The sequence below is a fragment of the Calonectris borealis genome, chromosome 18 (genome assembly GCF_964195595.1).
Source record: "Calonectris borealis chromosome 18, bCalBor7.hap1.2, whole genome shotgun sequence".
NCBI lineage: Eukaryota > Metazoa > Chordata > Aves > Procellariiformes > Procellariidae > Calonectris > Calonectris borealis.
In genome coordinates this window covers 8,655,923-8,675,031 of record NC_134329.1, presented here as the reverse complement: position 1 = coordinate 8,675,031, position 19,109 = coordinate 8,655,923, and the positions used below count along the sequence as shown (strand labels likewise).

At 41.5% G+C, this 19,109-nt stretch overlaps 1 protein-coding gene across 1 annotated transcript; it reads left to right on the top strand.

The window, feature by feature from the left end:
- Positions 1-113: 113 nt before the first annotated feature.
- On the top strand, positions 114-18,563 carry P2RX7 (purinergic receptor P2X 7). The gene is made up of 14 exons (XM_075167738.1): positions 114-292; positions 944-1,954; positions 3,565-3,697; positions 4,245-4,316; positions 5,198-5,270; positions 6,230-6,326; positions 9,428-9,508; positions 10,066-10,195; positions 11,153-11,274; positions 14,678-14,771; positions 15,230-15,295; positions 15,392-15,508; positions 16,140-16,235; positions 16,712-18,563. The coding sequence occupies exons 2-14, from the start codon at positions 1,830-1,832 to the stop codon at positions 17,183-17,185; spliced, it is 1,680 nt and encodes a 559-aa protein (XP_075023839.1). The 5' UTR covers positions 114-292; positions 944-1,829; the 3' UTR covers positions 17,186-18,563.
- The last annotated feature ends 546 nt before the right edge of the window (positions 18,564-19,109 follow it).

The window sequence follows — 19,109 nt, the reverse complement described above, 5'->3', positions numbered from 1 at the left end:
AGAGGCAATGTGCGGAAGAAAGAGAACGGAGCCTGCAAATAAACTATCCAGAGCTCTTTAGATCTGCAGGCACGGCTTCATTACTCCCTCCTGACTTTCTCCTCCCTTTATAGCTACTGCTGTGTGGATGACTGCCTTGCAAAACTGAGAGAGAGCTCAACCATAGAGGCCAGCAAATCAGAGTGGAAGGAAACCTGAGCAAATCAAAGTCGCGCTCCAGGGGCAAAGAGAGATCACCTTATATGGGAACATCATGGGCAAGAAGATGAATACGTCCGGCTGAGCTGCTGAGGTCAGATCCCAAACAGATGGAAGACACTAATGTGAAAACAAGAGCATTTAGGAAGGGAAGACAACACTTACTTCTGCTTCGCTTATGCAATCTGAGTCCTCCTGTTTGTCTTTTTTATTATAAATATTGTGTTGTGTGTATGTACACATAGGTCTGACTGCATTATATTAAAAATCAATGTCTCTGTGGCTATTCTAGCAGCTAAATGCATCACAGGTCTGTTTCTGGTTCTTCCCACTTGCAGTTTTTTCAATTGTTACTATGTAGTGGGATTTTGGTTGGTGAAGTGTTGCTAATACCAACCATAGCAGTATGGATTGTGGTCAGGAAAAGCCTAAGGAATGATCACTGACGTCTCAAAAAATTAAGCCTTTTTGTGCAGAATATAACTTGTTCCAATGTGCTAAAGCATTTAAGACAATACCGACAGCCAAGAAGCCTGTCTGGTTCTGAATGTTTTTTCATGACTACAGCCATAGGTAGCATCCTAAGTGATGTAAAATACTAAAGGATTGGAAGAAAAACATTAGATCTGTGTTGTAGGGTTTGTATATTTTGTGCCTCTATGTGGGTCTTCTGTTGCAAGAGAGAGGACCCTGGTCCTTTTAATCTGGGTCTAATGGATTCCGATCCAAACTTCTTGTCTTTCAGACTCTGCGCCTGAGATTTACAGGTCCCACCTTGGCAGCTCCGCATCTTTACATCTCCACCTCCTGTGTTTACAGTATCAGATGGTGGCCTCACACCTGCTCCTTGACCCCTTGGACCAGATGCAAATAGTTGACTTGCAGCAGACCGACCAGCTTTGGCTTGTGCATGGTTCTGTGGAGTAGGAGAGGCTGCAACCAAAGTATGTGCCATGTATTGGCTCTGCTGAGAGGAGTAGTGACTTTTATCACTCCCTTTTAATCTCATGACCTGATACAAAGCCAATCTAAGACCAAACAGTCTTAGATGATGTGAGATAAGAAGCTGATGAGAAGATCTCTGTGGCCATTGATGACCCAAAAGCTTGCTTTACCATTGCCCTCTGCCTTGCATGGCCATTGCAACCCCTATGAGGTGGGTGTTGCATGCATCTGCCTAGTCCAGAAGCGCATTACACCTTCTTTGCACTGTTGCGAAGTGTTGGGTGGTGGAGAGTCAGGGCCAGAAGGAGGTCAGCGTGATGCTGGATGCCATCCATTTTCCATCTCTATAGTTGTCCCAACATTACTTCAGAGTGGCAAAGTCTGGTAGTACTGAGGAGAGATGGTGCCATCAACAGAAGGTGACAAGAACAGTGCTAAGCAATCAGCTCTGGAGCTCCCTGGTGAAATTTGGTGCTTTTTCTGTGAACAAATCAAAGGACGTGGCTCTTCAGGCAGTTCTTGATTCCATCAACTGCTGTTCTTTAAAGGGCCTGTGGTACTATTCTCATACAGGTTTCTGACTGTGCCTTTAAGTGGGATGGCCCGGGAAGGATGTAGGGGTGGACAAAGACAGCACCAGGCTGCTGTGATTTTCAAAAGTCAGTTCCTCATAAGAAGTGCTAGCAATGGGCGTACGTGGCTGGCTGAAGTTCCTGACTGAGTATGACTCTCCGAAATACATACGCATGCAGAGTGTTACATGGGGATGTGTGAGATGTTTCCTTTATCTAACCGTTGCTCTGTCTGTTTGGTAAGTGCATGGTGATGGGATGCTGTATTGTACATGAGCAAATGCTTCTTGTATTGGGGGTTGGGGGTGGTTGTCTGGTTACAGCTTGGCTTTCAGTGCTTTGAGTTTTGTGGCAGCAAACAAGATCATTGATCTGGTGTTAGACCATTCTTGGAAGATGGATGTAGTTGTGGGAACTTTGTGGTGGGAGTCTGGCAAAGGATGTTATCTAACAAGGTGGGGTTGCTTGGACAGAGTTAACTAAACTTCCTTTAAAAAACACTTTCAGTTTTGTTTCTTGCCATGCTGTCTAGCTTTGTTTCTTGTCTGAAAAATCCAAAATAACTCCACCGAATAATCTCAGATTTACACCAGATTAGAGTCTGCTCTGTAGAGTCTCCTATTCAGGGTCAGATGAAATGGCAAGTCACCCCTTGCAGCAGATTTCAAGAACAATAAGATGTTTTAGGAACGTGCAATAATTGATTGCCTCTAAAGGGCAGATTTTCCTCTTTGCTGCCAAACTAGGGCTGTTCTCAGTGATAAGTGTTTGCTGAACAAAATCTGCCGAAGTTCATAAAGTTGGTTTCGTTCTCATGGGACGGCAGCAAGCCAGGACATTGAGCACACTGATCCCAATCTCACAAAGAATCAAGTCTGCAGGAAATTCAAGTTGCCTTACTAAGGTACTATACCCACCTACTGCTGCTCAGAGCTGGGTTCCCACCTCCAGTTTCCAGCAACATGGTTATCCCAAAGCACTGTTCTCCAGAAGGAAAAGGCTGAAATGCTATTATAATAGATGATATAAATAAAGGAACATTGATCAGTTGCTTTGTATTTCTGTTCTTCAGATACTATTTTATCCCCCCCAGAACAGTGTGTTGTTAAACTGAATCAGTGCTAGCTCTTGTGGTTTGTTTTTCAAAGCAAACCTTTTATATCACTTTTATGTAGTGTGGAAAGTATCTTCCGAGCGTGCAATAGTTTTTCAAAGTTGATGGTGCTTTTATGAGTTAGATGAGCTAGACGACTTTCCTGTCAGTTTAAAAACAGAGGTGTCCTTCCTCCTTTCATTAACACATTTAATTCATGAGAAAGAGAAAACATTAGGCCAAGGTTTTTGAAGCAATCAGCATGAGGCACAAAAATAGTCACTCTGGCAAGTTAAAGACTAAGTATTTTAAGCACTCAAAAAAAAAAAAACAAACCCGTAGAAAGGACACTGCCGTTTGTGACAGAAAAAGTCAAAGTCTAGGTAAACAGCAATGCAGCATGGGTGAAAGTTTTTGGATTACATCAAGCCCTGTTGTAGTTAATTGGCGTTTCACAGATGGCATCTGAAGGGCCAGGATGTCACCTCATGTTGTCTATATCATTTAGGATGGGAAAATAGAAATTCTCTTCTTGCATATATCAATTCATTTCCGACAAAGCCAAAGTTGCGAAAGGGAAACCAAGGCAGACTTTGGTCCAGCCGATGCATGTGTCTCATACAAAAAGGCTCTCAATTACTTGAAAATGTCCATCTGACTTTTATCTTGCAGTGCGTTTTGTCCAAGAATGATACAAAGAAGCTGACCCATTTTATTCTTATGGGCTTATTTGTCCTTTCTGTTTTATCTGGCCAGTTGTATAGTCATCATTTACAGACTCTATGAGGAGACGGATGAAGTTAACAGCTCAGTTCGCACTAATGTAAAGGGAGTGGCTTACACAAACGACAGGATCTGGGATACAGCAGAATACACTATACCAATGCAGGTAAGTCTTAATTTAATGTCAGTCCAGTATTCAACTTCCATTGATACATCTGGTTGCTTTCCTGACGTGTCTCTATCCTACCACTCAATGTGATTACTTTGGAGACAGCAATGTTTAAAACCAAATCTTCCCTTCCTCAATATAAGGAAAAAAAATTATTCTCTTTTACGAGATTTCTGTGGTGCTATTTGTTACACAATTTTTACATAATCAATCTAGTATTTAGCAAACCTAGGAACAGATTCACTCCAGTATAGCTGTACTAAACACAGTAGTGTTATTACCAATTAACACTAGTGTATCACCTTCCTTGTTTGTAATACGAGTTTTAAAAAAAAATCAGTGCTTTCTTGCCTCTGGCTGCTCATTCCTGCCCTGATGATGTCCCTGGCTTTTCCTGTTTGAGCCGGGTAGAATCTGAATGTCTATCAGGGGGAGGTAGAGCAGGAACAGCCTTGTTGTCCTTCCACATGATGTTCTTGAATGACTGAGGTCTGAATCGAGTATGTGAAATTTCAGTCAGATTCATATTCTTTCCTCTATGTAGGCAGTAAACTCTTTTTTCGTGATGACCAACATCATTAAGACAGAGAATCAGCTTGAGCAGAGGTGCCCTGAGGTAAATATGTTTTGTGATTTATACTTAGGATGTATCGAATGCATGTTGACGTAAAAGAGTGGACTGTCTTTGGAGCAGTCCGGTACAAGCAAATACTGTTGCTCTTTACTGTTGCTCTTTATGCTCTGTTGCTCACCAGATAACATGCAAGATCTAATTTAATTGCTCCTTTTCTTTCTCGGGGAATCATTTGGCAGTTGGGACTTTGCCTTGCACCAATGACCTTGCAGCAAAACCTATTGCTTCGCTTTCAGGAGGTGATGACATTTAGTCCAGTGATTGCTGTCCAGCTTCTCTGGCATTGCTACTGCTCTTGAGGAAAACCTGAAGGAATGATGGAGCTACAGAATTGCTATCAGCTTCTCTGCTAATATGGTGCTCTTACTATTACTGGTGCTCATTCCTACATGTCTCCTTCCTTCCTTTCTGTAGGTCAAACCTGATCGTCAGCTGCAGCTCTCCTCTTCATTTGGCTGGCCTAGAAGTGGGACCAAATACAGAGTAGTATTGCAGAGTAGTTCCTGAATACAAGTTGACTTTCACTGGCAAAAGTATATGGGACTGTTAGCTACAAAGAATTAAATAGTCCAGTATTAAATTTATTGTGCTTAATAGTATAGGAGAGAGTGTGAAAAATGGGAAAAGACATAAATGATAAAAGAAAATGTTATTGTAAGCAAGGAAAGGGCTTTTTTCTGGTTTTGCAGGTATCTGAGCCTTTATCTCCTGTAAGCCAAATAATTAGTAAGGGTTATACCTGCTCCGCATTGTTGTTTTCTCTTATTATTTGATATTTTTACACTGAAGCTGAGTAAGACTTTTTACATAGGTGTGGAGAGGGAGATATTTATATTGCTCTTTTATGCAATTTTTTTTCCCAGTATCCCTCTGGCAAAGCTATCTGCTCTTCAGACAAGTCCTGTGAAAAAGGGAGTGTAGATATCCACAGTCATGGTACGTAAACGGCATTTTCAGATTGAAATATTTTTCTGTGGGTACTATCTTCTATTGCATTATTGACCCGTGCAGCATGTGCAAGATCCAACCTGGAGAGTTGCAGTAAAGCAGTTCAGAATCCTAAGAGATATCTGAGAACATATTTTCAAACCCACAAAACTGAGTTCTTATCAGCTTGTGTGTGCTCTTACTAAAAGGAGAAACAGTGAGAGAGAGCAGAGGAAGGGGAGATGTGAAGAAGAGTACAGACTGGTGTGAATGAGGGCCCATCTCAGAGTCACTCCCATTGAAATCCGTGGCTGCTTAGCAAGTGGAGTGACTGCAGGATCTGTTTGAAGGGTCTGTAACATCCCTGTGATGGTTACGTAGTTCTCAGAATAAGTCAGGGGACTTGTGTTCTTTATTTGGGACCAGTCGTCCAAAAGGCATCATACTGCTTTCATCAGCTATGTGAGTTCTTTGTAGTGCTGAGATTCCCTGCATATGGGCTGCTGGGTGGATTATCACTTTCCCTGGTAAAGACTAAACACTCACAGAAGATGCTGACTTCCCAGGAGTACAGAAAGAATTAAGGTTTTCTGCTCACCTTTATATCCTTGTCTAATTTGCTTATGGTGTTGAACTAAACTTCTGACTGAAACATTGGTTTCTCGATTTATCCCAAGACTCAGATATGTAACTTCATATAAAACTGTGAAGGAAATTACTTCACCCTCAGCTCGAACAATGACAAGCACTCTTGACCCCAGCAAACAGCTAAAAAAGGATTGATGAGGTGTGGCAGGACCACGGTTTGGGTAGTTCTTCCTACAGCTTCCTCCGATTGAAAGCTGCAACAATCTGAAATGTCAAGCTCCCTATCTTACATTTGAGGAGGAATCGCTGACATATTGGAACTGTCTCTAATTGGCGAAAAACTCTTGTCTTTGCCTGAATAAGAGCTTGTTTCTCTACAGGAATTCAAACAGGAAGATGTGTGAATTATAATGCAACTGTTAAAACCTGTGAGGTCAAGGCATGGTGCCCTGTGGAATCCACGGAAAAAGCCCCTGAGTAAGTGAAAGAGATATCTGCTTTTTTTTTTATGTCAAAAGAAGGATTTACTTTGACAAAGTAATGAAATTTTAGAATAATCCCTTTGCCTAGGCACATATAGATGTCATGTATGTAAAACAGCTATTTCCTTCATAGCCATACTGTTAACACTCATAATATCTAAATAACTTACTTCTAACAATCTGACCTGCTATATGATTCTGCAGTGAAGTCATAGCCTTCAGTTTGTATCATCATGCAGCTGCCATAGAAACAGTTCTAGATGTCACAGGCTCATCTTGAATTCACTAGAGGCATTTGGCTCATTAATTCAAATGTCAAGGAAAATGCATCAACGTAAAATAGGTTTAATCAGTGACAGAAATAAAAAGTTTCCTAACTTGGGGTTTTATTCTGCAAGGCTTAGGGCTCTATGGTGTAGAAGTTCTTTGTGGGTTCATTTATCACAGTGAGGTTGCTTCCACCTCCCAGAACAGTAGGTGTAGATTGGTTGTCTGTACATTGTGCTGCAGACTAGTGTTTGGGGATCCACCTCAGAGTGAAGAACAGTCTCTCCATCCTCTCTAGGTAGATGATGAAAACCTCAATGCCAGCAATCTGTAATAGTGAGCTGAAGAAAACTCTAGGAAAAAGATTCCACAGAACAATGCTGCTGTGACCTAAAGAGTAGGATGGAGGGGCCTCGTAGCCATCTTTTTTTGTAACCTCATGACTGTACAGTGTTCCAAGATGAAACTGTTCTATTTCTATTCTGTATCAGCCAAAGCATGAAAAAATTTTATAAAAGATTTTATTTCAACTGAAATGATGGAAATTGTACTCTAAGAGAGCAAATGATAATCAATTTTAGTTCCTTTCAACCAGCTTGGAAATAGATGTGTAAGAAACTAGGTCAATTATGACTTATATTAACTCATTGCTTTTAAAAGATACAAGCGTGATTCTATGTATATATCCCATCTTTTCCCTAATTCAGGGTTTTCTGCAGAGACTGAGCAGTTTTTCCACTGCCAGGTCCCCTCCAGAGCCCACAATGCCTCCTACAGCTCCTTCTGCTGAGTTTTTTTCAGCTCTTTAAAGGAATTTCCATTCCATTCTTCTGCGGACAGAGTTGTGATCTGAAAAAGGCTTTGTCCAACAACAGAAAGGCTGTAATTGTTCATACAGCATCCGGGAAAGATATGCATGAGCTTCCCGAGTTAATGAAATCCTAGGGGTTTTTTATGAAGTTTCAGTGATTGCCAGTCATTTTTAAATGTCACACTGCGTAGGCTCACTGCTGCGTATGTTACAGAGGGAATTTTGCTTTTAATTACATCGCACAGTTGACAGATTCTGTCTTGTTTCCTAACCTTCCTCTAAAGTGCCAGTAGTCGGTCACTACCAGGGACCAAAAATAATGGATGAGAGGTTTGATCCAAACCTCTGATGTATAAAGTTCCTTCACAAGTTCCATTGGCAAGGAAAAAATGAGGAATCACTAAAAAGCAAAGCAGAGTGTTTGTTTCCTACCAGAACTATACACAAGACCAAGGTCATAGCCCAGGAAGCTTTGCCAGGTGGTCGAGATACTGAGGTAGCAATGGTGAGCTTTGGTTACACCCATGATTGTCTTTGTTGTCCAAATTCCTTTGAAAAGTCAGTTTCGTGAACTATACAGGAGGCCTCCTTTTCCTTCCTGTTAGTTATGGCAGGAGCTGAACAAAGCCATTGCATGTTGGCAAGAAGATTCTTTTATTTTTGATTGTTCATTTCAGCCTGAGGCAGGGCACAGTTGTCAGATTAGCTGGCTGAAAAGGACAGGTGTTTACAACAACTTTTTCAGAAAAGCTTTGGATCAGATTCCAGATGCTTCCAGTGGATGAATTATGGACAGTTTCACATTGTAAGTTCATTCATTTTTAATTCTTTAAAAATTAATATACATTATTGATGTCTTGACTATTATACACTGAAACTTATCAGTGACTTTCGTGTCCAGGTGGCATCCACAAATGTTAATTTGGTTTGCAATCAAGTCTCATTCATTGACTTGGTTTAGAAGACACTCATGAGAAGTCCCTCATGGAATCTGCATGTCATCCAGCTGATGTACTTCTTGTCATCACAGATCTCTGATGCAGAGGCAATGCTCGAAATACACTGACAGAAGAAATATTCCCTGCTTAGAAGCACTGTCCTTTATGTGGATGACTGCTTTGAAGACGGGGTTTCCCCCTTGGAATGGCTGTCTTGATGGAAATTAAAATATTCCTGGCTCATTCTTAAAATGGAACAATGCCAATATTCCAGTTCAGCATAGTCCCTATGCTAGACAAACAATGCTAAAAATTGTATCTCTTACTTTGAGAGTGTAGTTCTGGAGTGTAGCAGAGGTTGTCTCACAGTCTAGGCCAAGGTTACCCAGCTGGCAACTTGTGGGAAAATTCCTTCCTTCCTGCCACATTAGCTTCAGAGAAATCACTCTTTTGAGGAGGGGTCAGACTGGCAGCCTCCTTTCCATTGTGTTTGCATTCCACCTACATATTTAGTTACAGAAACCACTGTGACACAAACCATTGCAGGGGAGGTCCTCAAATCGGCATCTGCTAGGAAGGCAGGACAGCCTTTGGTGATGTGATTGACACCTGACTTCCAGAGACATCCTCTAGGATCGAGCGCATGTCTCATTCTTACACTCTGACTAGCTGTGCAGCTCTGGTGTAAATGGCCACCTCTCCGTGGGGACCAGCAATGAAACTGCCAATTCATTGTGCAGAAATCATCAGCTGTCAAATGGTATAATTCTTACTACTATTCTATAGCAAGATTTATATGAGAAGTCTCCTGAGATCATATTTCAGCTGCATATAAAGACTTCAGTTAGGCTTGGCCCACACAAACAAGTACAATAGAGAAAGAACAATTTATACCTAAAATTAAGAAAACCACCTATATCTTTCTTGATCCCCTGAGCCACCTAACTCCCTGCATTTCAATCTATTATTCTTAGCAACATATTCTTCCTACTGACAGCTTTCCAGGTAATAGTAAAGTAGCATAACATTAACTGATGTATTTAAGTAAAAGAAGTTGTTAATTTGATGTTTCTTTTTTAGGCCTGCTGTTCTGAGGAGTTCTGAAAACTTCACTGTGCTAATAAAGAACAACATTCACTTCCCAAAATTTAATTACACCATGTAAGTGCAAACATTACTCAATGCTTTCTGAAGAGTGAGTAGTTGTGCTCTGAAAAAAAGATTGTATAAATTGGCACCTTCTTTACTCAAAAAGGCTATGGATTCAGGGCTGTATCTGCCTGAGTGACAAATATCAAGTTTCTATAATTCTTTAGCCCTATTAATCCTTCAGGAACCAGGAACAGAGCCTCCCAGCGTAATTCTGTTTCTCTCATGCACTAACAACAGAATTGTTTGTTCAGATATACTGGTTTATGTTAGGGTAAAATCACTAAAATATAGCACAACAGACGTGCAATTCAAATTATAAGGTGAAAGTGTTTAGTTTACAAAGGTAAAATTTTGCTGGTGATAATATCCAAAGAGTAAAGAATTCATCTTGATTCCCAGATCCCAGTTAGCAATATATAGGTCTGGTAGCTACAAAACCAAAACCTCGTATACTTACAAACCGAGCACATTTAACACTGGTTCTAGTAAGTGTGAAGTCCCTTACCTGTATCTGTAGCTGCTCCAGCTTGATTTTAAATTTAAACAATTGTGTGTATTCTTCACAGACTAAATGTTCCAGCAAATTTAAATACTTCCTGCACATACAACAAGATAACTTCCCCGCTCTGTCCAATTTTCCGTCTGGGAGATATCCTTCAGGAAGCAAAAGAGAATTTTTCTGAGGTGGCAGTAAAGGTCTGTGATACCACTTTTTTTTTCATGCTCAGTGTTAAAACATTTTCTTGGTTCTCTTCCTGTATGTTTTGCTGTCTGCCATATAATGGAATTATTCTAGGTTTAGAAACTGATTGTGTGAGATGCAAAGTAACCCCAACTTTCAAGAATTAAATGTGCTTAACATCTCCCAGGATGGGATCCACGTTGACAGAGTTGACATTATTTTGTTAGTATTGTAGCATGTAGAGGCTCTTTTACAAAGCACAGTGCATTTAAATAGGTCCTATACAAGGCTGTCACTCGTGGTGATCTTTTGATTCTGCTCAAGCAGATCCTAAATCATGTTGCTGGGGGAATCATCCAAAAGTCAGACTGGTACAAATGGCAGCTTATATTCAGAGTCAAAAAGCACTTGGTTTTGCCATTACATTTTCACTCTGTTCTTTAGGGTATTGAGCCAAATGCCCTTAACACAGTACCCAGCCATACCTCTAAAAAGTCAATATTAACAGATGGGTAGAATAGAAGTAGAGACAAAGTGTCCTGCCCAGAGTCATCAACTGAGCCACATTTATTGATTCTCAGCCTGGCACAGTGCATTCAGGATGAAACATTTGGACTGGGTGCCTACAAAACTTAGGCTTGCACTCAGGCTTTTGGTTTGAGCCTATATGTAGTTTAAAATAACGAAACAACCATCACAGTATATCAGCTACATCCACACTTGTGCTACTAAGACGAAGAGAAATAGACAGAAGATAGAAAAGGCCTGAATGAATGGGAGCCTCTAGCTCATGTAACTAAGACACTTCCATAGAAGACGGCTTGATTGACAAATGTTGCTTATGAGTTAGCGTGTCTATAGAGATGTGTCCCTGCCAACGGCATCCCTCAAGTCTCCGCTGATTTTAACAGCAGTTTAGCACAGGCAGCAATCACAGCGCTAGTCCCCAAGCTTACTGTGTCTGTTTCTAGGGAGGAATCATTGCTATTGAGATTAACTGGGACTGTAACTTGGACAGCTTTTACGACTGCAGTCCAAAGTATGGTTTCCGCCGCCTTGATGACAAAAAAATAAAGCCTGGATTCCAATTCAGGTAAAAAATGTTATATGAAGCAAGTAGCATGTTTTCTGAATTGAAGCAAAGATGCAATGAGGTGTGGGCAATGATGACTTGGAAAGACAAGACGTTTGATTCTCCTTCTTCACTCTTGTAGTCATGTCCTTAACCTGCAGTTACTGCAGTTGTATAGATGTATCATCATGGTCATCTTCCAAATGAGCATGCTTGTATTGCAGGAGATTTTATTTCTGTGTCAAAAGGCCTAGAAATTTCCAACAAGTATTCTAGGAGCTAACACAGAGAATAGTTTGGGCAGATTTCACCATATGGCAATTGAGGCTTGAAACTACCTAAACTTGTGAGTTTCCCAAGGCAATTAACACAAATAAAATAACAAAGTGTTTTTCTTCCATCTGGGTAACCCCACAGTTCACTGAATCAAGATTTATTCAAAAGCAAATTAGAGCTTTTGGTTCTGTGCACATATAGCAGATTTATGAGAAGTTTTGACAAAAAATCTTGACATGACTCCAGTTCTAAGTAGTTACACAAAGCATTTATCAAATGCTCATCAGCACGTTTAAAATTAAAGTTGTCCCTCAGATCTAGGTCAAAACTCTTGTGTAACGACACTCTTTTTTTGACTCACGGCATGATTATTATTACATTATAGGTTTTCATATGTTTGTGATGCTAACATGAGTGCCATAACTGTCTAGAAGCTGCCAGCGTATTCCAAAGCTGCATTGTGCTGGAGCTGTGCAAACAAAGAATAAATAGGTGTTCCCTCTGACGTGGCAACCACAGAAGGTGGGGGAGATCACAAGGAAAAAGCAAGACAGTGCTGAGAGGCTGAGGCCAACAACCTTTCTGTTGAATACATTTTTGCAGGCAAAGCAGTTTCTGAGAAGGCTTTTGGAAGAAGACAGTGGAATAATTTTGAGGATGTTTAGTGTCAGATTAACAGCTGGGGTCAAAATGCCAAGGATGGGTTTGCCCAAAATTTGTTATCTTTTAAGCATCAAAATACCAGTCTGTAGCAAGATTATTTTGCTACAGTTCAGCTAAAATCTCTGCTGCAGGAAGTTAGCCTGGTCTGAGAACATAGGCTGCTGGGAGAGTGGGCATGATGCCAGACCACATCCTGGTGGCCTGACTCTGTATATGTTAATCAAGGGGTTTGTTGGCAAAGAAATGTCATTCTCTAATGTCTCCAAAATTAAAAAAGAGGGGCAGAGTAGTTCAATGCAGCAATTTAAAAAGCAAAGACAGTGAAAGTTGAAGAGCAGTGAATAGATGGAGCATAATACTATTTAAAACAAGCATGGATGTTTTGGCAAAGAACATGCACAAACCCTGCCACACTGTTGAGCTGGTGTATGCCAACCTGTATAAACAGAGCTGCTAATTTAATTAGAACTACCCAAGTGAGTAAGGGAGGGAGAGCTAGAAATGATCCTACAATTAATATATTTCAAGAAAGTATTTTTTACATCAGTGACATGTCATAAGAATGTAAAATATTATTATATCACAGGTCCATCCAGCCCAGTGTCCTAAAGCTAACACAGATCAATAGCAGGAGAAAATTCTGGAAAAGAGCATAAGAAACAGGGCATGTGTAGAATGCTGCTTCCCCTGCAGTCTAGCTGTCCTAGAAGTCAGGAAAGCTACTTTGGGCAGCTTATAACCTCTGTCTGCATGGACCCCTATTGATTTTATCTCAGGTCCGAAGGGAATTTTGTGATAGACTTAAATGAAAACAGGCTTTAGCCTTCCAAAAGAAAAGAACTACTTGAGGTGCAAGGGAGCAAAACTTCAGCCAGTGGTCAAGAAAGGTCTTAACAGGTCAGCTCTGAGCACAAAGCTGTTACAGAAGAGAAGGCTTCTATGCCATCAAGAGCAGATGTGAAATAACCTCTATCCTGAGGGCTAGAGAAAACCTCTGATCCTGGAAAGAGTTAGGAAAACTTTCAAATAAAACCTAACTGACCTGCAGGCTTCAGAGGCTAAGAGCTGGCCAATCAAACATGTCTTGGCCACAGACCGTGGAACCGTTCAGCAGAGGAAAAAGGGCATTTCATGTCTGCGCAAGCAAGGAGAAAGCAGAACGCGTTACAATGTGTTTTTCTGAGTGACTCACTGCTTTCAGAGAATACAAATTAGATCGCGGTGAATGGGAAGCAAATGATCGCATGATCTAGGGAACTCTGATTAAAAGCACTCTGAAAGTCTGCCAAACTTAGCTTGCAGTAGGATGTGCAGGAGAGAGTGGAATCAAGCAAAAGCTTGCTCTGGCTAGTTTGTTAGCATCACGATGGCAAAGCAGAGCAGCAGGGACTGAACCCAAAGAGAAAGGAAAGGAGGAAAATGTATTTTTCTTTAGATGTCTCTATCATCTGAACGAGTACGTGGAGATGCTAGAAAGCAGAGGGCTGAGCTGATGGCATTTACACCAGACATATCCTCTTAAACAGTTTACTCTCTTGGTGCTTGAACAGGCAACCAACTATAAAACAAATTTTGATTAGCAATGACAGGACGATCTGTGAGTATTTGCCGCCCCTGGAACTGACCTTCTGTCCCTTTGGCTAAGCAAATTCCCATTCAAATTATTTATCTAAATGAAGGAGAACAGGACTTAGAGATCACTCAAGTAAACCAGTCAAGAACAATACAGCACTTTAAGTCCTGACAGCATGTCTGAGGCAGAAGACATATGGGTGTTGTTATCAGAGGTTACACCATTGTGTCTTTTAGTATGTCTTTCAGTTTGATATAATGATTTTGTCTGCACTGCCAGCTTTTCATTGTCAGATTTAAAAAGATCTCTTTGTTCCATGCTCTGTGACTGCTTATTGATCCATAAGCTGATGTGAGCTGTGCATCAGGAGGGTCATGTTTTTGATGATAGAATAAGAAACTGGAAGTTAGTAAAAGCTCACATGATTCTTGCCACTCTCTACTGAGCGAAGAATGGAAAATGGCTGATATCCAGCATGCTGAAATGTGCTCAGGAGTTCAGAGTCGGTCTTGGATAACATGATATCAAAGCCTTCAGAGCATGGGCACTCTTGTGTTTGCCAGCTCCTCATATCCTTGCAGGTCTACCTGCTTTACCTGTCATTGAACTTCTTTCTGCAGCTTCAGGTTCCAATTTGAATTGAGACAGCAAAACACTTGTTGGACATTAATTGCTTTTTTAATTTGTCTAAATCTCTATATGTATTATGTATGTATTAATTTAGTTTAGACTGTCAGGTCAGATGCTGGGCAAAATACTGGTCATCAAGCTGGCCTCAGCACCTTCATTTCAGAAGGCTGAAAGGGCTGGAGGAAGAAGGGAGAAGAAACTATGCCTCTTTTTGTGTTCTGCAGCCTCATGGCATTATATCACCCAGGGAAGGTGCACAGATCTTCATTTACTCTTTTGCAGATACGCAAGGTACTACAAGCTACCAAATGGGAAGGAGCAGAGAACCCTTTTCAAAGTCTATGGAATACGGTTTGATGTCCTTGTCTTCGGCACAGTAAATGCAATTCTTTTTCCTTGTGGAGGGAGAAGAAAGCTTGCTATTTTCTCAGTCCCACTTCTGCCATATACCCCTCTCCTCTCTCCTGTCCATCATTCTGGGATGGAAGTCATGTCGGATGAGTAGATCTAAACTGAACTGAGCAGCATAGGAGAGCAAAGCTGAGGATGAAATGGCAGGGCTGGGAGAGAGGCAGGACTGTTGTTTAAGACTGAGACAGTAACAGGTATCATCATGACATGATGTTATTGTCATGAACCCCGTGTGTCACCACTGTTTCCCTCTCAAGTTGTTTATTCTCCCCTGCAAAGTGTCTGAGAAAATGAAATTCTGGGATTCGTTGAATTGTAAAGAGACAAAGATACCTTGTGAAGAGACAAAAAGAGAAAAGCCATTAAGTTGAATGAATGGTAACAGATCTTGCCTGCCAGTTATTCTTTTCTGCTTTCTTTAAGGGTAGAAAATTTAATGGCGTTGAACTCATTAAGAACATTGGGTCCATGATCTCCTATTTTGGTTTGGTGAGAGACTTATTTTTTGTGTTAATAAAACCAGTTCTGGAGATAGTGTCTCATTAACAAAGTGGAATCACTACTTGTTTTTTTTTTCACGTGCAGGTTGTGACTGCCATTGAAATTGCTCTTTGTCTAGGTAATTGCTCCAGATGCAGCAAATCACCATTCTACAAAATTTACAACAGGAAGAAGTATGAGACACTGCTGAATCCAAGACAGGTAAAGAATGTAAATTGCTGTTCTATGGGTACAAAAATGCAGCTGATCCAGGAAGCTTCCATGGAGCTGTGCGTGGCACGCACTGCATGAGTGCAGTGGGCTCTACACACAACCTTGCCATGGCAGAGTCACACCAGCTCTATCAGGGAAACCTGCAGGGAATAGTGATCCTTCAAAACAGCAGAAGGATGTCATGAAAGGGTTGTCCATGAAGAGGGCATTGCTCAAAGCCTCTTCCCTGCCAACTTCAGTTGCCTCTTCCTCTTTTTCAAGGCATTAATGGTTATTTCTCTAGGCTGCCTCTACTAATCCCCCAGCATTTTATACATGTATTTTTAAAGAAGAGTGAAGAGGAGAGTACCTAAAGGCCCTGCACAACCACACTCCTACAGTTAGTTCCATATCATCTCTTCCTGTTCCCTCTGTCCCCGCAGCTCCCCATGTCCTTGCTATCCTGGATACTGGAAATATGGGCCCTTGCAACATGCAATTGCAGGGGATTGTTATTGGAGTACAGACTGCAGAACCCAAGCCCTGTGGTCTGACCCCGAGGTCAGATCTATGCTGTGTTTGTCCCCAGTTCTCCAAGTAACTACTCCAGCTGACAATCCTCATTTCTTCTGCTGTACAGGTGATGTATGTGTCCTATGTTGATGAGCCACATGTTATCTTGATAAAGCAGCCTCTGAAAACAAGCTTGCAGCATGCTCAAGGCAGCATTGTTGAGGTAAAGACAGACATTTAACCTTTGGGATCCTGCCTTCAGAAGGGAGAACGGAGGAATGTCATTCCAAACTAATTCGGGTTTCTGCCTCCCCTACCCTCCCATATTTCCAGATTAGATTCTGAGGGGCTAAAACTAGATTCCTGTTGTCCACTTCAAGGTAATAGGTCCTGTGACCAGAGGATGTATTTTCTAGAGTCAGCTAAAAATTGCTGCTTTCCTGTGGTGGGTATGTGCCAATGGGAGTGCGTTGGTGCTGAAACAACTTGCGAGGTGTCGATTCGATTTCGCTAGGGTGGGCGTTGGCAACACAGAAAGACAATCCTCCTCCAGATCTGCTGATCTATCATCATTATCCCTATTGTGCTGTGTCAAATGAAAAACCCAATGGTGAGGATCACTGTTGTAAATTCTCTCTGCAGTTGGATGAAGCAGCAAATGCTGTTTTCTTTAATTTATGTTGGGAATTGTTGTTGCAGAGCCACCCTGTGAAATTCCGTGATGCTGGCGGCTGCTGCACCAGCGAGTCCAGCGAGAACCTTGATAATGAAGAATACGAGCTGGGGCGACCTCTCAGAAGAGGGGCCTCTTCCCCACACTGCCAAAAGTGGTGCTGCTGTGGCAACTGCCAGCCAACAGAGAAGTACCATGAGCAGCTCTGCTGCCGAAGGAAAGAAGGGCCATGCATCACCACCTCCCATTGGTTTCTGCAGCTAGTGCTGTCCAGTCACACCCTGAAGAAAGCCCTTCTCTACAAAGACCCCTTTCTCAACTTGACAGATGGCAATATCAACAACCAGCTGCGTCACCTTGCTTACAAGCAATACGTTCACTGGCGCTTTGGCTCTTTTGATCTGGAAGACAGAGCCGTCATCCCAAGCTGCTGCAGGTGGAAAATTAGAGATACTTATCCCAAAGCAGGCAACAACTATACTGGTTTTAAGATGGAATGAGTACATGGCACGACTTGAGCTCATACTGTGACTCACCTTGGACATTTAACCTTTGTTTTCTTTCCTGAACCTTTTAAAAAAAAGAGAAGAAAGCATGTGACTTCCCAAAGTCTTCTGTAGTACAGCTGAATTCTTGTATATTGTCTTTGGAGAGGCACAATTGCTTACTGCTTAGCGTAGAGGAACAAATACCTTGAGCTAAAGTGCTTGCTTCTGCCTTTGCTTCATGCTGTGAGTCACCCCACGTGGTTTGGAAATGTAGGCTCTGGGGTGAATTCTTAGGGCTGCATTTTAGTGGGAGGTTCCAGGCCTCCTGCCTTTGCACTGGTGCATACCAGTACCCCAGCTGAGTCAGGAGATAACCAGCACCCTGAAGATAAGATGGAGCCAAGAGTCATCTCAAAGCATGACCCCTGAAGGAAGGAAGTCCAAAAGAGATACCATTTGAAAACGCGGTCCTGAGCATTTTTCTCCCCCAACCTCGCCACCCTTCTGCAGCCCCAGATCAAGAGGCTCTAGAAAGAGGCCACTGGGCATGTAGTTTCATAACTCGCTATTGAAGGCCTCACGGTCCATCCAGATTAAACAGGCTCATTTTAGATGATTTCAGTGACAGACAAAGTATTTTCTGAAAAGCCCAGCTGTTCTCTTTGTACTACTCCTTTTAGCTTGAACTCAGGATTTACAATGAAAAGTACTTTTACTGTCTTTGTGTAATATTTTCGGGCATTTCGTTCATACTCATTGAAATTGTAATGTTGGACTTTGGCCTCCTGTTTGCTCTTAGCTTCGAACAGGCCTTGCCTCCTACACCTCCTCCTACTGAACTTGCACAGTGCGAGTTGCTTTGTGCTGTGGTGCATAAGGCCAGAGTATAGCCGAGGAGCAGCAAATTCAGGGCAGATTAATCTGTGCTCCAACACCTTTTCAGTTCTTTCTTTTTGTTGTACTTGGACATGTTCTATTTTTGTAGAAACAAGGTGAGAAGAATTGTAACGTATATTCTGCACTACTTTCAACTGAGCTTTGTTCTTTCTGAGCTAACCCAGCAGTTTGCCATTTCCATTTCCCACATATATTTTAACATATATTGCTGGCAAATTATGCCAGCTGTATTTATATCTTCAGTTGTATTAACATTCATATTGCAGCATCTTATATATCTAGGGTGGGAAAATATTACAGTTGTCATTAATGCATTCCTGTTCTGACATATGAACTGACTCTCCTTTTGGAAAGAATTATACTGAATATTCACTTAAGACTTTGATTTTAATCTCCTTTCACATTTGTATGCATGTTCTTCCTTATCCTCTCCCCCTTTTTTGGTCCTTTCAGTTTTGACTGTTTTTGAATAAATAGGGCATTTTACTAATGTATAGCTGACTCAAAGTATCTTTAATAGTTTTGTATTGTCTGAAATTCCCACTGCCAGTTTGTCAGTTCACTTCATCTCTTTCTAATGATTTACCTGCTATTATGAGGGTTATGATGATGTTTCTAAAATAAGCACTGTGTTGGGCAGCTCAGCATCAGGTGGAAGGTGCATGAATCAGGTGGTGCAGATCTCTGGTTTTATAGCAAAGATTAATTTTGCAAGAGGATAAATAAAGGATTTGCACATCTTGGATGGGAGGGTGACAGTCTTAGATATGGTTCTGCTATCTTTTGCAGGCAGGTGCTCTGTCCTTGCCCCGAGCTGGCTGCAAGTTACGTCTCGGTGTTAGGATGGCCTGAGGTCATCTGTCCAGCTTCTTTGTGAGACTTAGTAGCCCAGACTCAGCGTAGGACTGACAGCAGCAGAATTCCAGGTAACGGCTGACTCATGTCTGGCCAGTATTGAGGTGAAAAACTCCCCATAAACTTGCTAACAATGAGTAAGATGGGAAAAAAAATCAGATTTAGCAACCAGGGTGAGAACATC

Coding starts and splice junctions, on each gene's coding strand:
- P2RX7 (XM_075167738.1), top strand. CDS start 1,830: ATGGGCGTACGTGGCTGGCTGAAGTTCCTGACTGAGTATGACTCTCCG. Junction 4,317..5,197: donor TTGAGCAGAGGTGCCCTGAG/GTAAATATGTTT, acceptor TTTTTTTCCCAG/TATCCCTCTGGCAAAGCTAT. Junction 9,509..10,065: donor CCAAAATTTAATTACACCAT/GTAAGTGCAAAC, acceptor TATTCTTCACAG/ACTAAATGTTCCAGCAAATT.